The sequence below is a fragment of the Lepisma saccharinum genome, chromosome 6, assembly GCF_977018435.1.
Source record: "Lepisma saccharinum chromosome 6, izLepSacc3.1, whole genome shotgun sequence".
Taxonomy (NCBI): Eukaryota; Metazoa; Arthropoda; class Insecta; order Zygentoma; family Lepismatidae; genus Lepisma; species Lepisma saccharinum.
The window spans coordinates 17,708,303-17,735,458 of NC_139234.1; the positions used below are offsets into that span (position 1 = coordinate 17,708,303).

Sequence of the window (27,156 nt, forward strand, 5' to 3'; positions counted from 1 at the left end):
TACTAATACTTATAGCTGTAGCAAGATGATCGGTATTTTGTAAAACACATGCAAATGTATAATTTGTATTGCATTGTTGTGTCGTTTGTTTGTCTAAGGGAGATTTCAAATCAAAGTGACAAGTGACATACAGTCTTCCAAAAACATTCAAACCTTCACTGCACATGGATGATCACAGATTGAGGTGACACAATTGCATGCTATTGAGAAAATGGTCCAGTCTGAGTGACATGCAAACAACAAACAACATGTGCAACTTGTCGTGACACTTCAGCATAAAAGGTTGAATTTATTTGTGAAGTTTTCTATCCAAGTGATATGTGTCAGTCTTGTCACCTGTGCCATGTCACTTGTCACTCTGGTATGAATGCTCCCAGAGTCAGCTTTTATTGTGTTTAAACTTGCTGCACTTGATCTGTATCTCTAACATTATGGATACTTTTGTTAATAATAAACTCCCAATACAGAATTAATAACAATAGTAGTGTTCTAGTGGCTAGTAGGCTATTAACGAGCTTGATGGCTGTTCATGTTGAGCAGTCATCTTATGATCTTGCTACTAATTTCAGGTTTGAATCCTGGCCTGAATCTTAGGATGTATTGAAATTCATTTATTTATTTTTTTATGCGTAAATACACGAATGATCTAATAACGACCTAATAATGTGTTGGTTCACCTTTTGGTGCCATTGTGGCTTGCAGACGTCAGCAAACAGATTTCATAAAGTGGCAAACATTCTCCTTGTTCAACTCGCTGCCACAGCTCCATCAGCTCATTCACATTTTGTGGGGAAGTGGGAGCAGATCTCATAGACCATTTCAGGGACCCAAGCAGTGTGGCAAATTCATCATCATGTTCCTCCAAGTCGGTACTGATCTGAGCCCAATGACGCAGTGCATTGTCCTGTTGAAACCGGCACTCTGGCGTGAAAAGACCTCCTGGACATATGGGTGCAGATGGTCAACTCACAGGTTCTTGTAGCATTCACCAATGGTCCTAGAGCATACTAGGACAACACTTACCAGACCATGACTGCACCACCACCACCAGCCTGTTGAACAGCAATGGTGCAATGAGTGGATGCAGCTTCATGCTGTTTACTCCAGATATGGGCCCAGCCATCCACATAGTTCAACAGGAAATAGGTTCATCACTCCAGACGACCTTCTTCCATGTGTCCATGGTCAATTGACACCTTTTCTTGGTCCATGTGAGGTGCAGGTTGTGATGACATCGAGTCAACAGGGGTGATCTTGGTGGTCTAGGACTGTACAACCCCAGTCAATACATGACAAAATCCATCTCCACACAGGCAGAGGGGTGGGAATCATCGTCTCTGATTTTCCTGAAATTTTAATATGTGAAACTGAGAGAATCTGAGAAATACGTATTTTTTATTATTTTAATTTTCACTCTAGATATAGCTGTTCAAAGTTGACCGTGCGGCAGCCATTTGGGATCTGTCAAATTTTTTAAATTGCAATATCTTCTCAACAAATAGAGATAAATGGATGAATCTTTTTTTTTTTTGTTTTGAAGTATTTATGTTTCTACATATTATAAACAAATAATATCTCCAAAACCAACATTGGAACAGCACTTAAAAAATAAACAATTTTTTTTAAAAAAATCTTTATTTCAAAAACACCAATCTCAAAAATTCTGAAAATATTATAGGAGCTATATATCTAAGGCACTGAAAAGGGGAGCATGCCATTTTGTTTCTCAAATTTTTAATAATTTTTTTTAAAATCCATTTTTGGTCAAATTTGGAACCGTGGAAATGTTACATTAATACACTTATAAATTTGTTATGCAATATTTTGTAAATGCAGTTCCAAATAGAAGGAATGGGCTTATGGCTGCTCCAGAAGAATGTTCTACACACATAACAGTAAATGACAAATCCTTGTTCATTTCCCCCATTACTGAACAGGAATTAAAGATAATCTTCAGGCATATAAAAAACAAACGATCTTCCGGCATTGATGAAATACCAGACTTCCTAATTAAGAAATGTAATTTTGATATAATACCAGAGTAAGACCCAATTTTTTACAATTTTTGGCTATATCTTTTGTATTTGTAAAATCTATTAATATAGTATTGTATTGTAATGTAAGTATTGACATGTCCTATATTACCATGTACTGTAATTTGTACATACCGGTAGTCCTTGGATGCAAATAAACTAAACTAAACTAAACTATAAGACACTGTTTGCTGAAGCAATTAAAAATAACAGTTCTAATATAACAAAGACAGGTCATCTATTATCCTAGTCCACTATAATCACTGAACAGTTGCTGAATAGATTTAGTGTCAGCATCTAACATGGAATGAACTCTTGCTGATGCACCAACAGGGACAGGAGGATCAATTGTCTTGAGAATATCGTGCAACTGGATAGAATATGTGTGATAAGCATGCTGTTTCTTGTCGGGAGAGTGGTACCCAGTGGATGGGCCATGAGGCAGCATGAAGTTAACAGTAACTTCCTGTAACTCATTGCTGACCTGTGTAACTTCTGCCACCCACCATTCACCTTCATACACACAGGCCAAAAATATTCCAGTCTTTAAACTTTGGAGATCATGCAGTTTAACAGCCGTTATATCCTCACTGTTGCCAAATGAAACATATTCCATGATGCTTCCCACTGGTCTTGAAACTGAGAGCTTGTTTCCATCATAAGCCCACACATGAGATTTTTGGATTCCTTTCACTGGTCCAATTGTTTTCCAATCTTCCAGTTTTCTAGCTCGAAAATCTTCCACATCATCTTTGCATAAGGTATCAACCAGATTGCAGTAGTGTACTGTGTAACTGTTTGGACAAAGTCTGTTGCACTCTGAATGGCCTGTATTACAGGTTTAGATAGTTTGTGTTTAGTGGCATGATGTTTCACTAGACCTCCAACCCCGTCACATGGCCCTTTTCCTTGCCCAGTTGCACTTAAAATCCATTCTGAGGGAGCTGGTGAATTTGAAAGTTCATAAAGTTGAAATCTGTTTGTAAAGTGACTAGCAGCCCCATCCGAGATTATGCTAGTTCTTGTTGGTTTAACACCAAGGTTTTCTTTGATCTTTTGTTTTGAAGTGCTAATAAAGCATGAGAAGAATCGTGTCCTGTGTCATCACTAATAATTGCAAAACTTGTTGTCTCCTTGTTTTACAAGTTGACAGCCTTCCCATGTTGCGTAGCTTACTTCATCATTCTCTTCGTTTGTAGAGTTACTCCACCCTGACATGGACATTTGTGACATTATTGTAATTAGCATGATTCACTCTCCATAGGACACACAACTAATGATAACACCTTACTCACAAGACTGTCCGAACAATCATTTTCTTACAGCAGGTTTTTCAGGGTAACTACACAGAGATTGAAGTTTGAACAGTACACACACACACAAACACCTCTTGTTGGATGTGGTAATACCCACTTAGGATGCAAAGAGAAAAAAAATGTACCTATCTTTATTTCCAGATACTCATGTTTAAAAAGGCTGTATGTTTCACTAATACTCCTTGTCATATAGCATTTTATTTTGGTAATTCTTTGACCATTTTCTAGCACAGTAACAGTATCCTTTTTATGAGGCGTATTTTTTAAGTAAGTACCGTTTTGATATGTACAAAAAACAAGTAAATTTTTGTAACAATTCTATTGTTACATGAAAGACCACACTTTTATCTACTTTTACACATAATTGCCACCAATATTAAGGCACTTATCATATCGAACTACAAGCTTTTGTATTCCGTCGTCATAGAAGTTTGCCGCCTGAGTTGACAGCCACTCTGCAACATGGCAGTTTTGAGGCTATCATCGTCATCGTGGTGCTGAACTCCAAGTTGCTTTTTCAGTTGCAGAAACACGTGGAAGTCACTGGGTGCTAGATCAGGGCTGTATGAAGGATGATCAAATTGTTCCCAGCTAAATGATGCGATGAGATCTTGAGTTCTATTGGCTGCATGTGGACGGGCATTGTCATGCAGCAAAACGATCCCTTTACTCAGCATGCCGCGTCTTTTGTTTTGAATGGCATGCCGCAGTTTTTTTAAAGTCTCACAATATGTTTCGGAATTTATTCTGTCACCACGAGGCAAAAAAATCAACAAGCAACACCCCCTTCCTGTCCCAAAACACGGTACACATGATTTTCCGGACTGAAATTGCCTGCTTAAACTTCACATTCTTGGGCGATGTTGAATGCCGCCATTCAATGGATTGTTGTTTTGTTTCGGGTGTAACGTCGGCCACCCATGTTTCATCGCCTGTACACTTCACAAATCTGACGGTGAATTTCAACTGCTTTCACGCCTTTAGCACTAAGAAAACTAATAACAGCGCGTATTTCACAGTCGGCGCGATTCTCAATCGGCGGAGGCATTTTAAATACGCAAAAGCAAATGTATACACGATCGATTGTTGCTGCAATGGTGTCTGTGGCTTGCCAACAGATGTAGGTACACAGTGCACATGCATGGGACACTGACCGCAGCGCTGCAGCGGCGGAATTTCAAAACGGTACTTACTTTAAAAATACGCCTCGTATTAGCACTGCCTTGTAGAGTCCCATTTATCGCCTGTGTAAAATGATACTGCTGTCTAAGTCCTTGTCCATAATGGGATGTCCACAGTAGGGGTCTGGTATGCCAAAAATTCCTTTCTCCACCACCAGTCTTCGTGATTTGTCAATCATGTGTTTGATAGAATTTGGGATGTGTTCTAATATCTGCTGTTTAGTAACATATCTGGGAACAATAGACATAACTTGAACCTTTTGGTTGTAAGTTGTTCATGATTCAACAGCTGTATTTATATTTTTTAACCATAATTCACAACACTCACATTGTGGAATAACATTATGTTCTGTCAAAGGGGAGGTCGATTCAGCTTGTAAAATTCTGGACACTCCTTACACATCTACTGCTGTTACAAGTTCACTCTTTTCGTTTTCTTCTTACATATGATTGTGGATTGCCTTTCAGGTAACCAGGCTTTCTAATGGGTGACACTCCAACTGCTGATGCTGTTGTATTTAGCTGCTGCAACTCTTCATTTTCAGACACAAAGGTTGTGTCACTGCCATCTTCAATTGCAACAGTAGTAGGTGGCTCGTATTCTTCATTACGTAATCTATTGTAGCATTTGGAGCACAAGTGATGGTTTGGATTCACTCCGTAATTAGAAAACCTCTCGGAAAACACATCACTTAGATCGCCAACCACAATAAAGTCTGGCCTTTTGCTTGTTTTGTAACACACTTTCTTGTGCACATGACCGTAATCTGCTCATTGAATTCTGTTCTGTCCCCATTGTGAAGCCATTTTTTCCTTTCAGCAGACCGGTTACAAAAACTTTTGAATTGGGATCCTGTGTAATCACCTACAATGAGTAATCCTTGCACAAAAGCTTTCAAGTACTGCTGGACCACAATTTTGGTGAACTACTCTCTCTTTAATTAACTCTGATACACTTACTATTCATTTTTTGGTGAAAGTTTTTTTCAGCAATCGATTTCGCTACTTGTCTGGTGGCTTCGTCAGGCGTGAACTGTCTTGCTGCGGCCAGCATGGTTCCTTCTTCTTCCGCTTGTGTTTGTGGTGGCACTAGTTGATGCAGCACTTTCACTTTTTGTCGTTCTTGTGCAGGTGTAGAACTTCCTTCCGTTGCCACACCTCGGGGTTTGGGGAGGAGCAGCTTGGGTGGGAGCTAGTTGTTGGAGAAGAGCAGGTTGGGCAGGTGTGGGAAGCCAGGTTTTATTGAGGGCACGGTCTTATTAGGTTGGTGGGCACGGTCACTATTGCGTAGGTTTCTTTTGAACACCTTTCTAGTGTGGATTTTGCTTGCATGATTATTTTAGCAGAGCCTATGCTATGGTTTTTGTCTATGAGGTGACAAGAAAGGCCTGTTCTTCTCCTCCCAAATCCTGTCCTTCCATAGCCTCCCACCTAACCCATTTCAAACGTTATTACACCAACCCCAATGCTAGAAGTGGCGTCTACATGGTCACCTGCGCATGTGGAGGCAAATATGTATGGATGACAAAGCGCTGGCTTGATGAAAGGCTCAAGGAGCATATTGCTACCACAATTTTGGGAGGAGAAGAACAGGCCTTTCTTGCCACCTCAATGAATAGTAAGTGTATCAAAGTTAATTACCTATCTCCACGTAACCGCCGAACTGATATATTTAGATGCAATACTCTCTCTTTGTTTGCATGTTGACAACTGAACTGTGAATTCCTTGTGTCCTCCCTTTTATATGCTAGGCCAAACATCCAGAATTATCTGAAAAATTCAATGAGGTTCTGTTACAATCTGGAATTATCTGGAAGGTTGCAGAATGTTCGAGAAGGTTCTGTTACATTCTGGAAGGTTCCAGATTGTTCCAGAACATTTTCATGGTTCCAAATTTGTCTGAAAATTGATTTTTTTTAAAAAAAGATCATTAAAAATTTGAGAAGCAAAATGGCATGCTCTCGTTTTTCAGGATATGTAGTACTCTTAGATATACAACTCCTGTAATATTTTTTAGAATTTTTGAGATAAAGAATTTTTTAAAAAGATTTTGTTTATTTTTTAAGTGCTGTTCCAATGTTGGTTTTGGAGATATTATTTTTCATCCATTTGTCTCTATTTGTTGAGAAGATATTGCAATTTAAAAAATTTGACATCTCAAATGGCTGCTGCATGGCCAACTTTGAACAGCTATATCTCGAGTGAAAATTAAAATAAAAAAAATACGCATTTCTCAGATTCTCTCAGTTTCACATATTAAAATTTCAGGAAAATCAGAGATGACGATGTCCCCATTTTCATTTTCACTGCCTGTCTGGAGATGGATTCGACCACATGGTCATTGTTGAAATTTGTTGTACTTTCCTGCTGTTGTACTGGTGAGTCAAATGTTCCACAGTTGTTCATTGGTGAAGATCCTAGAAGTGCGGTGATACTGCTACTATTATTAATTTTGCAATGCCTTGGGTTGGACAGAAAATCGATGAAGAATCCAAAATTGAGAGTCCAGTATCACACAAGCGGATTCAACTATAATACAATTAAGGCTACATTAAGTGCTAAATTATTCAAGCATATTTTTTTTTACAAAATTTGACAGTTTAATTTTAATTTAAGCAAAGGAAGTGTATGCAGCTTGAAGTTTGAAGAGTTTGTGTTTTGTAATCAATAAATGTGCCCTTTTATGTAATTTTTATTCTCTCAACAGTTTAATTGAACTTTTTTTTTTGCTTCTGTTAGTAGTATTTAAATTAAAGATTGCGCGATATTTCTTATTGGTCATTCTCTAATTAAAATTAATGTTAGATTGTGCAAGACCAATTAGAATGATAGAAATAGACAGCTCATAAAGGTATGCTTCTTGATATTGGTAACCTTGTGTAATGTGGAAACAAGGGCTACAAAATGTTTATGCTTTGTTTCAGCATTCTGTGTCTTGAAAACCTCTCTCTTTCTCTCCTTGGTGGGCTAATGTTTATAATGTTTTTCCGCTTTTTTTCATGTCTGTACTTGTGGATCCTGCATTCAGTTGGAAAAATTATAATAGGTTGGTTGGTTTCAAGTAATTCTCCTGTGACTGCTTAAAGTGCAATGGCAGCTCTTGCTGTGACACCCTCTTTTCCTGAGCAATTTTAGGCAGCTTTCAGACTGAATTGACAAGTAACAGATGGCAAGGTTACAAGGTGGGGGTCACATCTAAGTGACAACAGACTGAGGTGCCACAATGCATGTTATGGCCCAGTCTGCATGACCTGCAAGAGAAGCGGCATGTGCAGCTTTTTGTGTCACCTCAGTGTGAAAGTTTGCATTTCTTTCTGAAGTTTTGTTTCCAAGTGACACATGTTGCTTGTCACTTCATTCTGAAAGCTCCTTTTTAGATGATAGATATTATGCATGAACTTGTTCGTAAAGCTTGCTTCAGTGTGACGTACTCTAGAAACTGGGAACAAACTTTGAAGGAACAACCAAGAATCAACAAGAATCCATTGTACACTCAGCAGAATATTGCTGTTATTATGGAGTCATTAAAGTACACCCTGAAATTCCTACAATTTATGTTCTTTTTTGTCAGTCAAATTGTACGAGGGAGAGTCCGAAAATAAGTTTCCCCTGGTGACTGTGGACAGAGATGGGAAGGAAAAGAAAAGAATGTAAATAAGAAAAGGAATAACATACTTACTTTATTTTTCCACATAGGAAAACCGGACATTCAGACATTTGTCATACCGCTTGATAAGCTTCAAGAAACCCTCTTGGAAAAAATGAGTGTCCTGTATACGGAAGAAGTGTTGCACGTAATGTGTCACCTCAGCATTGTTTCCAAAGCACCTTACTCCGAGAGCCTTCTTCAAAGCCAGAAAAAGATGGATGTCACTCAGCGTGAGATCAGGACTGTACGGCAGATGGGTAAGGCGCTCGCAACCAAGAGTTGCAAGATGGTGTTGCATAGCCCTCGCTGAGTGCGGTTTCGCATTGTCATCCAACAACAGCACGCCAGATGTGAGAAGGCAAGGCCGCCTATGCCGAATAGCCTGCTTCAATTTGGACAGGGTGTGACAGTAACATGCAGCGTTGATGGTTCCTTGTTACAAAAAGTCCAGCAACAAAACATCATGGGCATCCAAAAAAACTGTGAGAAGCACCTTACCTGCCGAGGGAGTTGTCTTGAATTTCTTCCGGACAGGAGATGACGGATGTTTCCACTCCATTGATGCGGCCTTCGATTCGGGTGTGCTATGGTGGACCCACGTTTCATCCCCCGTCACAATCCGAAAGAGAAACTCATTTCCTTCCCGGTGATAACGCGTGAGATGCTCCAAACTGACTCCCATGCACTGGTCCGGATGTTCTTGGGTGAGTTGACGGGGCACCCATCGTGCTGACACATTCCTGTACTGATGATGTACATTGATGATCTTGTGAGCTCGCACATGGCCTATTCCCAGTTCTTCAGGGACGTCATCGATGCTGATACTCCTGTTCGCTTTAATCATGTCATCCACCAACCTGACGTTTTTGTCTGTAGTGGACAAATACGCCCGACCAGGTCGCGGTGTGTCCTGCACTTGCTCACTACCCTCACTGAATTGGCGACACCATCTCAGCACCATTTGTTTCGACATCACTTCTGGCCCATACACTTCCACTAGGCGGTTATGAAATTCTGCTCCCGATACTCCACGTGCCCATTCATACTGGACAACCAGTCTCGCTTCCTCCTTTGACCACGAATTCAACATGCACCTTCTCTCCATATCTGCAGGGCCACGACTGAGAGGCACCTCCCCTCATTTACATGCACTACGCTCACGCCATGTGTTGGATCACGGTTGTACTTCACCCACTGTAGGATTTTCCTGGCAAAACTGGGTGTGGGGGGGAACTTATTTTCGGACTTTCCCTCGTATAATGGTAAATATCAAATGACAATATGCAAGGCAAGGTTTTTTTTTAGGATAGGATATGAGTTGTAAGAATTTCAGCATCTTTTTATGTAAGTCCCTATCAATGGAAATTTTCTCCTGACTATACATATTTCTTTGAAGTTCTTCGTTAATTATTTGAATTTTATTTTTTGTTTCGTTGTTTTTTAAGTTACTTTCGGGCCACTCTTGATTAATCACAATGATGAGGAGGAATGACGATTCACTTAGTCATCATCTTCAGTGTGCTTTAACCCTTTCAGTGGGTATACACAGAAATGGAATTATCACAGCAAAAATATCAGTTTTGTCCCTTTTCTGAAAATTAATTTCTTTACTATGTACTCTATAGACCTTAAATTTTGTAAAGAAATACAAAATACAAGTTTAAAATAAAACTTGCAAAAACTGGCTTTAATTATCTTCCAGCACCAGTGTTGCCATTCCACAAAAATCTGTAAAGAATCTCTTTAAAAATGTTTTTTGTTTGTTCATTCTCTTTATTTTTCTAAATATTCACTGAATGATGTAATCGATGCCAATAAAGCCGCATATATATTCATTTTAAGGTACAGTTCTATTAGTGGTGTAAACCAAAACAATTTCAATGCAGGCAGAAATAACAAAAATATCTTTGCCATTGTGGCAAATGTACAGCACACATGCCACAAAGACAATTAGAGAAAATACAAAGAAACAGCACCTGTGCTGCCAAGAAATGGGCAAGTTATGTACTGAAATTCCAAACCTTTGCAGCAAAACAATCTGCGAACAATGAAGAAACACAATCACATTTCCATAAGCATGCAAAAAACTAAGAACACATATGTATGTTAGCTAAGAAATGCTCACATTAGGGGAAATTGTAGACACATGTTGTCTGCACTGAAAGAGTTAAAACTTTCCTCTTAAGTAACAAGATTGATATATTTGTAATAAACTGGGTAGAAATTGATATGGGGGACTTTTCTCTCCATTCCCCCAAGTATATTTTTCAAGGAAGTTAAATTTTTATTCCGAAGTTCATAGGACAAGAAAACGTGTGCATTCTTACAGGGTTTGTCCTTTGCATTTTGATTATATCATTAAATGAAAGCTAATAATGTATGTAACAAATAATATCAGTAGAACAAACAATGATTCATCATGTAGTTTATATAATATTAATAGTAATGTTTTCTTCCAGTTATAGTTATTAATGATGATGATAATAATGTTTGAATTCAGAATTCAGCATCCCTGTAAAAAAGCAGGTAGTTTAACTTTAAAAAATGCTTAAATTTTTCTATGTTAAGCAAAAGAGGGGTTTGTACCTAATTTTTTGTGCAGTTGTTGAAAACAGGCTATAGAGATCATGTAGGTCAGCATAGCATCCTTGTAATTAAGTGTGCTAAAATCTGTCATGTAGGGTTAATCTGAAAAAGCTACATATTGGCAAGAATAAAGAAATTTTGTTTTTTTGGAGCACAGTAATATATCATTAATTAAATGCTACATAAAGCTTCTACATAAAATTTTGAAATTTTAAAATTCAGACATAGTTTACTTGTGTGTGTGTTAAAAGTAAAAAAAAAAAGTTTGTTAATATTTCAAAAATAAAACAGTCTGTCAAGCTAATAATGAAAACATTTTTCTTTTGTGTATGAGTAAAATATTACCTAGTTTGTTCAGAGTGATTGCTACAGTATTTTTTATAAAGTAGAATAACATCCAATATGATGGAATGACATCCAATATATAGTTTTACAATGTTAAGAAAATTAACATATTAAAAAAAACTGTATGTAAGACTGTGTGTGTCATAAGCAAGCTATTTTCATCAATATTATCCCTAAAATATTGGGAAGTTATTATGAAACACACTTTGCATTACCTTATCATTTGGCCTGCACAGAAGTTTTATTACTTAGAAATTTGTCCAAAAAAAAATCAGTATCGGTCAGAACTCAAACCCAGGTCTCCATCATACCTGCTATTCTCTAGCAGCTGAGCTACTGAGCCAGCCTTTGTTTCACATGATTTTTTTTTTCCTTTTTGCTCTTTTATGTGTGTGGAATTGTGTCTGGCTCAGTGGCTCAGTCAGTAGAGCAACGGCACAATTGCACGAGACCTGGGTTCAAGCCCTTGTTGAGCCTGCATTTTTTTTAAAAAATCTACAGTTTGGGTTAGCATGGATGAATGGCACAAAATAAAAAGTTCATAACTGGACATGTTGGAGTCAAATTAATACTGTATACTAAATTTGATTATGTAGAGCATATGGCTATGAAGCATAAGCAAGGTATTGAGACAGTCATCATTGTTGCCAGTATATCTTTTGATGTGGAAACAACCAACACTTGAGTCACTGGTTAGAATTAGAATGCTTATCAAATATTTGAAACTGACTTAATGGTAAATGTTTTGATTTTTTTGCAGTTTTTTGTTACAGAAAATTATACACAAAAAATGCACCAAAAGTTTGTTAGTTAATATTTTTTCCTCTTTAATGTATTTTTACAAGTATTTAAAATAATTGTGATGGTTTAATTTATAATTAATTGAATCTTGTCTATCCTGTATATGAAACTACATCATGTGCAGATTTGAGGTATATGCAGTGATGGATGGTAACCAGCATTATTGGTACAAGTATGGTTGTTATTTATGGAGACATAACAATTTCAGTGTAAACTTCCTTCAAAATTCCATCAGAAATTCATTAAAAATTACAACAGGATAGATGAATTAAAAGTTTTTGCACAAACTAAAGAAATTATTCTGGCAACTACATGGAGAATTTTAGTCATATGTCACATGGTCAGTTATTTTTAAGGTCAAATAACACATTCATTGTGAAACATTATAAAATTGTGAAATTGTTCATTATGCTTTTTTTTATGTAAAAATAGATAAGAAAGTTAGATATTAACATTTTCATACTTCTTAAATCTTCTCACTCTTTTTCATCTGTATTTTAGCTATGTAAATCACCAATTTACACATTAAACTTTACACTTTATTCATTGAAATGTAAAAATAAGCAGGAAAAATCAAGTTGTCAAGTTAAAAATGGGCTTCATCGATGGTGTAGTGACAACATCGTTACCTTGTAATCAAGGGGTCCCAGGTTCAGTACCTGATGGAAGTATATTGCATAATACTTCAGATTCCACTTTAAACTGTAGGCCCAGTCGTGATGAGTCTGTGCATAAAGTCGACTTAAAACAAAAATTGAAATTCAAGTTACAATTTCTCCTATCCACACTTAGTTTTCTTAATTTCAAAGCCATCAAAAATTCAAATTTGGTTCCTATGTCCCCCCTATTTTTTGTTTACTTGAAAACGTGAACTAGTAACATAGCCTTTGAATATTAATAGGCGCTATAATTTTTGTGAAATAAAATTGAAATTGCTTATAACTGTCACGTAAACTGCAGGTCTTGTCCTGAGCATAAAATGTGCTTAAAACAAACAAATAAGTCTTCGTATTGTACTAAGACACCTTGTGCAGAAACATTTTCATGTACTCCCCCTTGTTTTAAAGTGAATTATGCAATTTCAAAGTTTGTGCCCACTTTTCAGTAACACCCTGTACAAAAATTATTTACATCATAGCATACTTCCTGTTATAGTTTTGTTACTTAACGTTGACATTACAGTAGTTAGCAAGGCAAAGCAGGAGCTTATTTGTAGAAAGAGTTAAGCCTCATGTGTAACCTTTTGATAGTGAAGACCATAGATTGTTGCATATGATTGATTTGATGTAGTTTATTTCACATAGCTTTGTTGCCACTTCTGGCTAATTGCCATGATTTGTTGCATATAGAACTAACTTTTTGCATTGTAGAATTTTACTTCACCCAGTAGTTTCATGTACTTGAAATTTTAGCAGAGACTACCCACTAAAATATGTGTGTATTGCTACACAGAGTGGCCAAAGAGGTATTACTCTTAGGCTGTTTTCATGCAGGGAACTGCATGTTCAAGAAGTCTTGTCATCACCTTGGGTTGCATGCCAAGTAATCAACGACAGACTTCTTCAGGTACTTTCTTGTCAAAATTCAGAAGCAACCAAATAGTAGTTATGTGAACCAGTTTTGCAAAGAGAAAGACAAAAGCATGCTTACATGTGGTTTTCGTAGTCTAATTTCTGTCGTGTGTCCAGATCCTTCCTCAGAAGTTTTTCTATAAGTAACTGAACCAAAGTCTGTGGCGCAACAGCTCCAGGGTCTGCGAAAGAGATTTTTCTTGGATGATGCATCATCAGTGCATCGAGTCCCATCACTGCTGCCATTCAAGAGTGGAGTTTATTACTATTGGTCCCTAGTACTAGCTCCCCAATTGTCTTTGTGCTACAGGAATTTTGAAGCTCCCACCAGTGATCAAACCAGGGACTGCTCACACTAAAGGCAAGAATGCTAACCATTCTGCTAAATGAGAACTATTTTCCACTAGTTTAAAACTAAAAATTCCTTGACAAATGTGTTTAAAAGGAATGGATGAACAAATAAAAGCTATCTGGAAATCAACTTCTAGTGAAATGGGATAGCTGTAAAAGTTAGTATATACATATTTATTATGTAAGTGCCTCCACTACTTCTCAACATAATTATCAAGTGAATTGAGACACTTATCATAATGAAGCACCGTATGCCCTTGTATTAGTCTGTAATTGTGCTCATGAGGACCTCTGGTAGACACTGAAACAAGACAAAATGAAGTTGTCATGTCAACACACTACTTGCGCAGGCAGTATCATTAACCAATTGGCTCCTACCACATGTTGACACCACCTGTGAAGTCATTGCATACTTTTCAGGGCCTCCCCGATAGTGCAGTAATAGCGTCGTGGCCCTGTAATCAAGGGGTCCCGGGTTCGGTACCTGGTGGAGGCACATAGTGGTTCGGATCCCATTTTAAACTGTAGGTCCAGTTCCGATTAGCCTTACTGTGCATAAACTGGACTTAAGGCACCAAATCAACCAACCAATTATTGCATACTTTTCATCCTCCAAGTGCAAAATTCACTGTGAGAGTCGATTTTTACAAGTTGAAGCATCCAGTGCAGCTGGTATTCATCAGGGGATGTGTGTTGCAAGTAAAGGATAGTTTAAAGACACTGAGGGGCTGACGAGTGCTATTTGAGGTTTGATGAGCCCTCAGGCATACAAATATTTGTGGTCTCAGCTTGGTGATTATGTTGTTGCATATACTAATTGTTGGCCCTTTATTTTACCATCTCAGTGGGGCATGATTCCTGGATAACTGTTGCATTTAGAAAGGAATGAAATAGGAAGGTGTCATAATGAGGATTCACAGCACACTAGAGAACCCTGGTCATGGAATATTAAATATTTTACCTGAGGTATTTTAACGTTTAAACTCATGAATAAAAACTTGAGGGAAGTTCCAGAAATAACACTGAAATGTCAAAATTTAGGGCCAAAACTACATGTATATATGTTGTTTTTCTCTTGTGGAATAATGGTTATGCAAACATTCAAGAAGGCATTAGAATAATTTCAGCAGCCTACAGTTAGTCAGTTGTGTGAAGACATTTGCATTTGATAGTGGACAAAACTCTTTTACAGCAAGAAGATCCCTGTGTGAACATTGCCTTCTGTGAATAGGTAAAACTACAATACAATTGTAAAATTACAATATTAAAAAACATGGAAAAGTCAGGAAAATATATATGATTGTTGGAACTTGTAGTGAATATGGATTTTCCTTGTATTTGTAAACTCTAATTTGACACAACAGGTGTTTATTCTACTTGCAGATTTGCTAACCACAGATATATATGTGTATATATATATACAGTGGCGAAGCAACATATCGCGAGGCCCTGGTCGAGATTAAAATGCGAGGCCCCCTTTCGTTTTCTAAATTTGAAACACAGTTCATGGTGGTTGCGGTAAACGCGGTTTAAAATTACTTACGTGAAATTTAAAAGATTTCGTAATTCCGCGTTGCACAATTTAATGGTTCAATCCTATTAATTTCGAAGATCCACTGTCTTCATTCACAAAAGGGTACTAACCACACCATCTCCTCCATATCCATACTTCACCCAACCGGCTCTGTCATAGAAAACACCATCAAAGAAACCCATGCTATCATCCAGCAGAAACCAGCACTAAACCTAGACAATGGACAAGCACACCCAACTTGGCACCCTGTCCTCAGAAAGATCCCCGACCTGAAAAAGAAAAGATGCTATGCGCATACTCGACCCCCCTCCAGCCACGCGGGGAACAGGAACGGCACATTACCGAGCAACACGGCCCAGCCCCCCAACCCCCAACTCGCAACGCCACCGGACAACAGGAAGCAGACGACGCAAACCAAGATGTGCGCGCCAGTGCTGCCGAACGGGAAAAATCGCAACCACCGCCGCCCGGGAACAAACAATGTACTGACGCGGTACCATCTCCGCTTCAAACGCCGTACCCTTTTGTGAATGAAGACAGTGGATCTTCGAAATTAATAGGATTGAACCATTAAATTGTGCAACGCGGAATTACGAAATCTTTTAAATTTCACGTAAGTGAAACACAGTGTTGTTCGATACAAAATCTCCAGTCATACGTTAGCAAAATTTTAACAACAACAACAACCACCACCACCACAACCAACACCACCACCTTATGAAAGTGAAAATATTATCATTTTATTTTATTCACCCTAAAAATGTCGTTCTCTGCTCTTCCTGGAGCTGAATTCGCTCACAATTTCTGAATAGTCCAGAGTTGAGGCGATATCGTTCTTTATCGATAGCATGGCGAGTTTTTTTAGCTTCCTGAATACGTGACTGTGTTACATGGTCATTAGAACTTCCTTCTAAGGTACGCTGTTCTAATTCAAGCCACTTTAACGTGGAGTTGATGTGACTTTCACTGTTTTCATGTTTCTGTAACACACTGCTCATGTGTTTCCAGTCATGACATCCACTTAGCACTAGGGAGGTCTGTGTTACAGAGAATAATCTACATGAAAAACAATAAACGCAATTGTAAGAGACAGAATATACTAACCAACGTCTGTTCAAGTTCTCGCCATTTTTCATTATTCTGTGATAGTGAAAATTGCTAAAATGTCTACTCTGATCATCCTTTGGGTACTGTTCGTCACTCAGCAAAGGGCGCAATGGACCGTTGTGTACTATTTCGCAGCACTGTTATTCACTTGCAGGTAATATCCACTTACCTGGATCTTTGAAACTTGGTTCCGCTAAGTCTTTGCTTACTGACAAACAGGAACTCGAATTATCTTCTTAGCAGTAACACAATGTAATTCACTTACACTATGATCTACACATGCACCATTCTCTGAATGTACCGGTTGACACTCATCTTCATGTATTTCATTAACATCACTTGCAACACTTTCCCCTGCATTTGTTTTCAGATATTTCACCAGTGAACCACATGAACTTTTATTCTGTTTTGTTATTTCAGCTTTTCTTTTTCTCTTAGATGCACCGGACGGGAATTTTCTTCCCACATCGCGATCTCTACCCGACATTACTGTAATATCACTACCGAACACTAAACACGGTGGAGAGTTAATAAAGTGAGCAACGCTAAGAACCACTTGTTACCATGCACAACATTCTGTGTGCATTGCTGTGTCTGGCTTCAAGGCTTCAAAATATGTCAGCAGTGAAGATCTTACGGTTACAACAATCGCAATAACGCTTGTGTTTAACAGAACTCCAAAACAAAGAAAAAATGTTGTCTCTTTTGTTGTCGCCATGCTGCGTAAGGTTTGGATTTCAATGCATTGCAACATCTACCGCTGTGGGTTGCAAGTTTGTAACAATAAGTAAGACTATTCTTTCATTTGAGTTTTTACATTTTTAGTAACCCTATGTGTGTGTGTGTTTCAAATTCTTTCGTCAAGCTTAAACCAAGCATACCGTCGGAGACAGAAAACGGCCAGTTTTATGTTCAATGGTTTCCAACATGGCTTCCAAGCCCATAAAACGAATGAATAATAGACAGAGAATTGATAAAACAGAAAATTATTTTATTCTTAGTTTGTTTATAGAGACGTGGCTTCTCAAATGCTAAACATGTAACGTATTCAGTATTACTTTTATTGCCGGGCAAACAATATAACTTTTCATATATTTTTCTCACTTCTAATTATTATATATTTTTTTCGTATAACCTGGGAACGTGAGGCCCTTTGAGGCAAGAGGCCCCGGGCAGTCGCCCACTTCGCCCACCCCTTGCTACGCCTCTGTATATATATATTACAAAATAATAGTCTTATTTTGAAAGTGGCTTCAAATTTCTCAACTTTCTCAAGCTAGCCAGCCACTTTCAAAATAAGATTTGTTGCATTACTTATTTTCTCCTTTCAAAAAAAAAAAAAAAAATAGACATAATACTTCTTGCAACTGAAATGTTTACCTTTAATTTTCCATCAAGAAATTAGGCACAAGTGGTTTGGATCCCATTTAAACTGTAGGTCCAGTCCCGATTAGCCTTCCTGTTCATAAAATGGACTTAAAACCCAAAAAATTCAAACTCAAACCCATCAAAAAATTATGCTGTAAACAGGGTTAAATTAAGAATTACAAATTTCAAAATCCTGAAAGGTCAGAAACTTCGTTGTGGTAAAATAAGTGGGAATCCTGAAATTGTTCATGGTAGTTATTACCAGAGTGAGTCATGAATTTGTAGCAGTTCAGTACAGTGGAACTGGTACTGGTCATAACCTGGCCATCTGTCCACCTTATCAGGCACAGGCCTAATGATGATGTCTGGAAAATATTGGTTCTTGGTCTGGGAAAGCCATGGAATTTCTATTTTATGATATTGTAGGCACTATGTCCAACAACATTATTGGGGAAAAAGGTGGTCTTGTCAACAAACTGAGGTGTGGATCAGTAGCGGCTCGTGCCTAAAATAACAGGTGAAGAAGTATATTTATAGGCAATGAAAACAAATAGTAAGTGCCAGTGCCCCCCCCCCCCCAATTTAAAACGTCTTTTTTGTCTTCATCCGTCCATCTGGAAAATGGTGTCTGCAACAAATTACACACTAAGTCATTTACTGGGTTCATTGTAGAAACCACAGCTCAACACATGAACACAACACACGATAGGAAACGCGAAACACACACGCGGAACAAAATCTCGCGAAAACGCGAAGATTTTGCCACAAGCACTGGATGCGATGTTTTCTCCGACGAGAGAACTGCTTCATCTAGAAGGCGACACCCGTTCAAGGCCAACGCTAGGTGACGTCACCGTTGCCATGACAACCGGCTAAGTTTTCCGCAACCTAGCGGTGTTTGCTCTTGGGTTGGGACGAACTCAATACGTGCGTAGCGCCGAGCGGCGTGTTATTTGAGTATTATCGTGTGCGTTCTGCTGGGAAATAGTTTAATTTAACAAGCAAATGAAAAATGTCAATATTAATTTGAAAATTAGGTGAAAACATCTGCACTTGTTGCACTTTTCCAGCCGCCACTGGTGTGGATGACCAGTCACCAATACTGATCCATCCTGCTCCCTGTTGAGGAGCCTACGACTTGTATTGCCAAGGGTTTTCATCATTGGTTGAATGCTGGAGAAGGACTGGACTGAACTTTGCAGAGCAGTTGTCTGTTGTCAACATGTGGTATGAATATGATACCCAGAAATGCTAAGAATTTATGACTCATCCTGCTGTATAACATTGCAATTGGGTTAAATCAGTGTAAAAGGATTTTTCTCAAATTCACATCTGGGATAATGCAGGTTGCTTAATGTACAACCTGTGCAGCCAAGAAGCTAGGGTTGATTGGATGTCCTCTGCATAGAGTAAAATTAGCATTTCTCACAATTTTCTCCTTGTTTTCAGGCGTTGACTGGAAGTCACTGACTATACCAGCATGCCTTCCCATAACAACTGACTACTTCCCTGACAAGAGGAGTTTGCAGAATGACTATGTGGTGTCTGACTACAACTTGCTGCCAGATGATGTGAATGCAGACTATGCCCAACAGAGGGCTGTCTACAAGAAACCCCTGACAACAGGAGAGGTGTTCAGGGAACTTGTGTCTCAAAGATTGGCCCAGGTGAGTGGTAAAACACACCCAGAGAACGATAGAAGGCAGAAGGTGGAATGTTTTCTGGAGATGCATATTTGCCGAAAGAACATTTATTTACTTAGAACTTCTTCTTTGCTAGGGAAGAGGCAGACTGGCCAACATAGAATTGATTCCCATTACCCTCAGATGCTGTCAGTGTGTAGAAAAATAACCGAACAACTAAAATATAATAATAATAGAGTAAACCATTGCTGCAACAGTGAGTGAAAAATTAGTCTCCAATGTGTTAGATATTAGTGATATTATCAACATTGTTGTGACATTTTGCCTAGCAACAAAGAATATCAATAAATTTTATTATGTGAACATTGTGGATGGTGAGTTGAGCATGGATTTTGCCCTGAATGCTTATTTTGTTCCTGTGAACTGATTCATAGACTTTTAGTACAGAAGTTCATTTCAGGGTCCAACTCATTGTATGTAAATTCTATTGTGTCTAAAATTGCATATTTCGACTGCTAGTTTCCATTTCAATTATTAGTGCTTATAACTACCTAAACTGTAAAAGGAGGGACAGATATGTCCTTGTGTTTATCTTTTCCAGTGAGGAGATTAAGAGGGTTTGAGGAGGTGAAAATTTTGAGAAAAATTGTAGAATATTTTCGGTTTTTAAGGCAACTTTACAGGTCTGTAGAAATTACTAAATTGAAATATGTCATAGCGTGATGCTAAGTTAAGAGAATTTTTCTCTTCATATAAAAATATTTTTCTGAATTTAATACACAAAGAATAATTTATTGCTGCAGAGTACCTTGGAGCAAGTTTTTGATGTAGGTATGAAATAGAAAATTTTAAACATTGTTCTATCTTGAAAGCTAATAGAGATAATGTAAGAACATATAACATTGATTGTTTCTGTTACTACACAAAATATACAATTTTCAACATTGTTGATTAATGTTATGGACATATTAAATCTGAGACTGAATTTTGGACTTTTCATTACTAAAAATATTTCAAGTTTATGCCGATCAAATGATTTTTTTACCTTCATATTCGGGTATTTTTAATTCCTAAAAATGTGGGTTCTGATGTGCTTCCAGGGTTTCCAGTGGATCGTGCTCCAAAAACCCAAGAAACAGGAGTCGCAGGTTCTGGAATTGACCACCTCCCAGCCACAGAGCGGACTTACCTCTCTAGTGAGATCGAGGCCTAAGGACTCGGAACCTAATGAGCAGTATCTACTCAGCATTGGCCGCATATTTCACAAGATTACCCTTAATGGCTCTGCTATAACTGTGACGAGGTACAGGCCCAGGTGAGTGCACGGGACAAGGACATGTCATAAGATTAAATTCAGAGTTCTCACTAAGAAGCATGACTGAGCCAGTATCGATGCTGATGTATCAGTATTGGTTGATACCAGTGGTATCATTATTGGAAGGTATCGGTTTTGTAATCAAATAATTATCTTGTGGGAAATTATGAATATTTTAAAGCAAAACTGTGATATACACCCGCTGCAAAGTGACTTCGGACCTCATAACAAAAGCACAAAAAATTACATCTTTATCACAGGCCAGAGGCTGTGTCCCAAATCATTGACTTGTTGATAAAAACAAGAGACTTGGCAGGATTAATTGTTCTATCATTAAAGATATTTTCAGTCGAGTAACCAATCTATTCTATATCTGTGCTCTGACGGCCGCCATCTTGAAAATAATCTGCCATATTTGATATTTTTTGATTTGATATATCTCGAGAACGGTGTCTCCTATCAACGTCCAGATTTCTCAGAAATGTTCCAAATAGTGTAAACTTTCATAATAAATCAATAAATCTATTTTTGAAAAATAAGAAATAGAAGTTTTTCAGAAAAACTACAAAACATTTTATGAGAATAACTGCGAGTTGAAAGTCTTAACAATGATCTCCTTTTTTTTCAAAATTTATGTTCACTTGTTTGTAAATTGTATATCTCTTAAAATGTTATTTAAGGTAAATTTATAAATTGAGAAAAAATAGAGGTTCAGTTCGTCTAATGACTTCTAACAAACACTAAGTAATCTTACAAAATAGAAAATGCCATTGTTTGGTTCGAGAATTATTAATTAAGACTTTCTGATAAACTTCAATTTCTTATTTTTCAAAAATAGATTTATTGATTTACTATGAAAGTTTACACTATTTGGAACATTTCTGAGAAAACCGGACGTTGATAGGAGACACCGTTCTCGAGATATATCAAATCAAAAAATATCAAATGTGGCGGATCAGTTTCAAGATGGCGGCCGTCAGAGTGCAGATATCGATTGGCTACTCGACTGAAAATATCTTTATTGATAGAAAAATTAATCGTACCAAGTCTCTTGCTTTTATCAACAAGTCAATGATTCAGGACTTACCTCTTGCATGTGATAAAGATTCCTCTTGCCTGTGATAAAGATGTAATTTTTTGTGCTTTTGTTATGAGGTCCGAAGTCATTTTGCAGCGGGTGTATATTTGTATATATGATATAGTTCCAATTAAAAACTATATTTTAAAATTTATAAATATTTTGAACTAGAGCTTGCTTTAAAATTGTTTAGTTCATAAGTACCTGCGTTAGTATTGGTGGGAATTGATAAAGAGTATTGACATTCGTATCAATATTAGGTCAAAGAGATATTGGCTCAGCTCTAATTGAAACCTGTAATAATTAATCCAATGATGATAATATAAAATTAAAAATGTTTCACCTGCTTAGTTAACCAGGTAACTGCAATGGGCTTAGCTTTGAAAAAGAAGCTGCATATTTTGACATTTATGTTTTGAAAGTATCGTTGAAATACTTTTTTATAAAAAAAGTGTAATATGTATCAGAAATATAAACCAGTGTAAAAGCTGAGCCAACCAATGCCTAAACAAATTCCAATACTGCTACCAATTCCAACCAATACCAATACCGAAAATTGTAAAAAATTAATACGTGTTCAAAATATCGATTAATATTAGTGTGTATTCCACCCCAATTACACTGCTCTCCATAAATTAAGCAACAAATGGTGACCTCTTCCTTGCACGTGCGTCTTCGACTCCAATACCTGGTACGCCAGAAATCCGTGCGAGGGCACGATGATCGCACTTTATGACTCACCTGTTTTCCCTAATGCATTCGTTGCTTTCTTTCAGCGTGCCCACCACTCTTCTTCTCTTTTCTCCAACTGTTTTCTCTTTTACCTCACATTTTCTTGTTGCTTAATTTCTGGAGGGCAGTGTATATGCAATTTGCTTAAAAATATACAAGAATTACATCTGAATATTAAAATAAATGTTATGTAATCACAAAATGAAGTTTTTCCCCACAATAATGGTGCAATATAAATGGATTTTCAGGACAAAGTGTTGCATTGCATTTTTGTGGACCCCATGAAAGACCAAAATTCTAGAAGAGGATCAGCTAGTATCGGTAAATAATTTTTCTCTAATGCTTTCCAATACCAATACATCAGCATTGATATTGGCAGCCTTAATATTCATATATACAGTGGAACTTCTTAGATTTCAGTTTTTTACAGGGGATCAAGCTGAAAAAATTAAAATGCAGGTAAAATTGAGGAAAATTTTCTGATATTTTACTATGGTGGGACCATCAAAAAATCAGGTTTCCACTCTACATACATTATATATATAATTCTTCTATGCTTATCTGTTTATTGCTTTGTTTCAGACACCCGTACCCACCTTTCAACATCCACTACAGATACAAATTCCAGGCTCCGGACCATGATACATATGAGGTGTCCTGGGTTTCATTCACGACTGAGAAGCTGGAGAATTACAACTGGAATTACCTTGATCATTACATTTGCACAAGGGGTGACAGCGACTTTGCTCTTGTCCCGGTAAGTGCAATTGTGTCTTGATGAGGATACAAATTGGAAATGTGTCCATAATTTCTGATTTCTTTTTTCTATGCATTGTGAATCCTTAATCTGCCAAAGACTGTGTGAGAGTCTTGCACTTAACACAGTCACTGCAACTGGCTTTAATATAAACCTGCATTACCTGTCCAACTTGATGCACAGGTGTAATTTTTTATTGATTCAGATTTTGTAATTAATCACAGTGTTGACTTTGCCATAATTCTGCTTCTTTCCTTTCCTTTGCCTATTTGTTCTGATTAAGTGCTGTATTACAAAAATATATTTTCAAAAATACTAGACACAAAAGAGAAATATTGATATATCGCAGCCTGACCACATGTTCACAGAAGAAGAAAACAGATTATAAAAATGGAAAATATATTTTCCATATTTATAAGAAAGCAATGCTCTAAAGTGAAGTTTATAAGTAGAAAATTACTTTCTTGCTGTATCATCCTAATCTGACATAGTTGTGTAAGCTCTGTGTGCAAACATAAGCACTACAAATGAGATAACGTTGATTTTTTTTTTTGGAAACGTTCCATTATGATGTGACAGTTCCTTGTGTTTCTGCGTGCAACACTCAACGAACACAAAAGATTCTCTCAGGTGGAAATGAAAAATCAGGCAAAACTAGGGCTGCTTAGTAGTTCAGTTGGTAGAGCAGTGGCATGGGTTTGAGGGTTTGAGTCCTGGTCAAGCCTGCATTTTCACTAAAATTTCTGCACAAAAAATGTAATTGGTGTTTATGCCTCTACATGAGATAAGCAATGATATGTATGAAAATAAGATACTGCCATGTATTGGTAGTTAACAGTGCCAATTAAAAAGCCTGAAAAGTGGAAGAAAGATGATTTTTTAAAACTTAAAATAACTCTTCTGCAGTGTGTCATGGTGGACTGAAAGATACCAAAGGTACACAGCATCAGTACCAAGTAATGTATGTGTGCATCACCAGCAGTGAATGAATTAGAGCAAACTTTGTCCAACATGTTTTGGTAGATCATTATTTTATTGTTTCATAATTGTCCTAATTGTCCTACACAGAATGACCCAAAAATAATTTCAGGATTTAAAGTTTCAGTTACAACTTTGTGTATACACAATGGAATCAGTGAAAATACATCTTACTACGTGTTTAATGTAATCTCCATTGCAATGGACAGTCTCCTGAAGAGGAGAAGAGTCTCATCATATTTTTGATGACTCTGCAGCACAAGTCATCATGGATTTCTTAACAACTCTTCCTGAAACTTTCTGTATAACTGACGAATGAAGAAGCATTACTTGATGGTGATGGCTGAGTCAACTACAACAAAATACAACTTAAAATTTCCATTGCCTCAATGTAACTCTCTTTGATCCAGTATAAAGCATTACGGTTTTAACATTGGTAATAGAAGAGAGAGGTCTACGTTTCTCACTTACTGACATGAGCATCTATACAGGCATATCCATGAAACAGGTCATCTGGTGAATTTTTTATTTCATTTTCAAATGCATCAGCTGTTTGTGGGTCACCCTGTAGTGTGCACAGTTCTAATCACAGACCAAACATGCTTCTTCTTTTCCAGAATCTGAAGTACTGGCGCTTCCGCATGTATTTCCTACCCCTCAACCATCAGGGAACAAAGAAAATCCTGGATGGGTCCAAGCATTGTGATGTCTATGCTCTATTCTCAACAGAAGAGAAGTGTGCCATGGTGGATGGCTTTTTGAAGTTCATAGAAACTTGGGTAAATAAAATTCGGAGAACATCTAGTCACAAGAAACCACGGGTAAGTGTATTTCTATTTATTGCAGTGTGGAAATCCCTGTTTTTATCCTTGCCCTGATGCTTGATCAGTTGAAAGTATTTACGATATGGTTGAACTACTATGATGTGCCATTACTGAGAGTAATAGACTTAATTAAAAATAAAATATGATAATTATGTTAATCCAATGTATTCAAAAGAAATTTTGTAAATTTTAAAAATTCACAAAAAGTGATTTTTCCGCCACTATAATCAATATTTAGTAGCATACACAAGCAATTCCACGCATGTCAATATATACTGCGTATTGAGTACAGTATTTATTGTTTATCACATTGATTGCAATTTTTTAAGTGTAGAGTAAATAATAATAATATATTCCAGATTATCTGAAATTACATTTTTCTGAAACTGGGGAATCACAATATCACAACTAACCTACAGAGGTAGAAAAGTGATCAAAAAGAGTAAACTGCAATAATATATCATGTACCAAATAACAGTCGGAGCAACCCATGAGGACCAGGGCTTATCGACCGACTGCCAGCTCACTCTCACCTGCTGAGATGGGAGATCATTCAACTAGGTATGATGTGATGTGTGGTCAGCAAGACGAACACCCAGTCATTGTTTTCGGTTTTCATGAATGAGTTACACCACTCATTCATAGCTCCCCAATTTCCTCATGATGCTGGGTGGCTACTGGTCCCATACACAGGCTGAAATCTCAGGAGGAAAGTTGTTACGCTACCCCCAGGAGACTCTAACCTGCATGTGTTCCATAGCCAGAGTCCAAAGCATGATGCTTTACACAGCATGGCCATCATGGTGTGGGACAATTTAATGTACCAGATTATATTATTATTATTATTGTTCGAAGCTGCTTTTCTGCCTCTTGAGGCTAATCCTAATTATGAGGATGAATGATGATTAGATAAAATTGGTGAAGGGGCAACACAAATTAACCCCATACCCAGGCTGGGATTCAAACCTGGAACTTTTAGCCTTTAGTTTGTGAGTCAGCTGCTCTGTCCTCTTGCTATTGATTTAACTATTATTATTAAGTATGTTAGTTTACTGAAGGTTAAGAAGTTCTGATGAACCTTTCAGCAAGAGGATTGTTTGGCAATAACTTTTTGCAGAACACTTCATACATGGACGTAGGAGAGCACAGTCTTTCCATATATGTGTTGACTATCCATGAAAGTGTGGTATGAGATGTTCACTTTTAAGTATGAATCATTGAATTTTTTGCAACAACTTTCAATTGCTTCTCTGTAGCTGATCAGTAGTGATTGATTACTTCAGTCTCTGGAACGTAGGTATGGAAGAAACGTGGTTAAAAGTCTAAAAATTCAACATGAACTTTCAAATGGGCAAATAAATTAATTTGGGGAGGTTTTTGTCTCTGACAAAGTGAACTATTAGTCTGTTATTTGAGGCAGGAGTTATGGATCTCCTTCCTCTCTCTCTCTCATATTATTCATGTAGATTCAAAACTATTCATATGTAAATGTTAGAATTAATATATTATTGATGGTGACTTTAGCATACCAAACTATGAGAATTTTGCTTTAAATATTCTTAACCCTTAATGAGGTATGCACATGTGACTAAGATAAGATGCCTTATGGAGTATTATTTTTTCATCCATTAATTTGATTAGAAAAACATGTTTATATGATAAATACTTTAGTGGTATTTTTATAATTCTATAATATTAAATTAAGGCACAAAAAAAAACAATAATAGCCATGTAAGGGAGTTGAAAGAAAATGGGTAGATTCTCAATTATGTAATGTATTGTAGCAAATATATTAGCAGCTGTTACTGGAGGTTGGTAGGGAAAAAAATGTGCAGAGAAAAGCTGAGGTTAGTTATTGACTTGTTAAGTCTAGTGAGTACATTAAATGTCATTTCCTTATACACATATTGAGTACTTTATGTACAGGGTGATCCAGAAATTAAGTCAAAAATGTACATTAAACATAAATTCCTTCTACACATATTGA

At 37.2% G+C, this 27,156-nt stretch overlaps 1 protein-coding gene across 4 annotated transcripts in view; it reads left to right on the forward strand.

Annotated features, from left to right (window-relative positions):
* Positions 1-27,156, forward strand: part of Iml1 (GATOR complex protein Iml1) — a 109,637-nt gene that overhangs the window by 46,095 nt on the left and 36,386 nt on the right. For 3 of the 4 annotated variants that reach the window (XM_083123593.1, XM_083123595.1, XM_083123596.1), the window contains 5 exons: positions 7,559-7,576; positions 19,292-19,509; positions 20,586-20,800; positions 23,193-23,367; positions 24,963-25,166. In XM_083123593.1, the coding sequence (XP_082979719.1) occupies positions 7,559-7,576; positions 19,292-19,509; positions 20,586-20,800; positions 23,193-23,367; positions 24,963-25,166 (830 nt within the window). The remainder of the gene's footprint in view (positions 1-7,558; positions 7,577-19,291; positions 19,510-20,585; positions 20,801-23,192; positions 23,368-24,962; positions 25,167-27,156) is intronic. The other variant, XM_083123594.1, reaches the window with a different exon arrangement.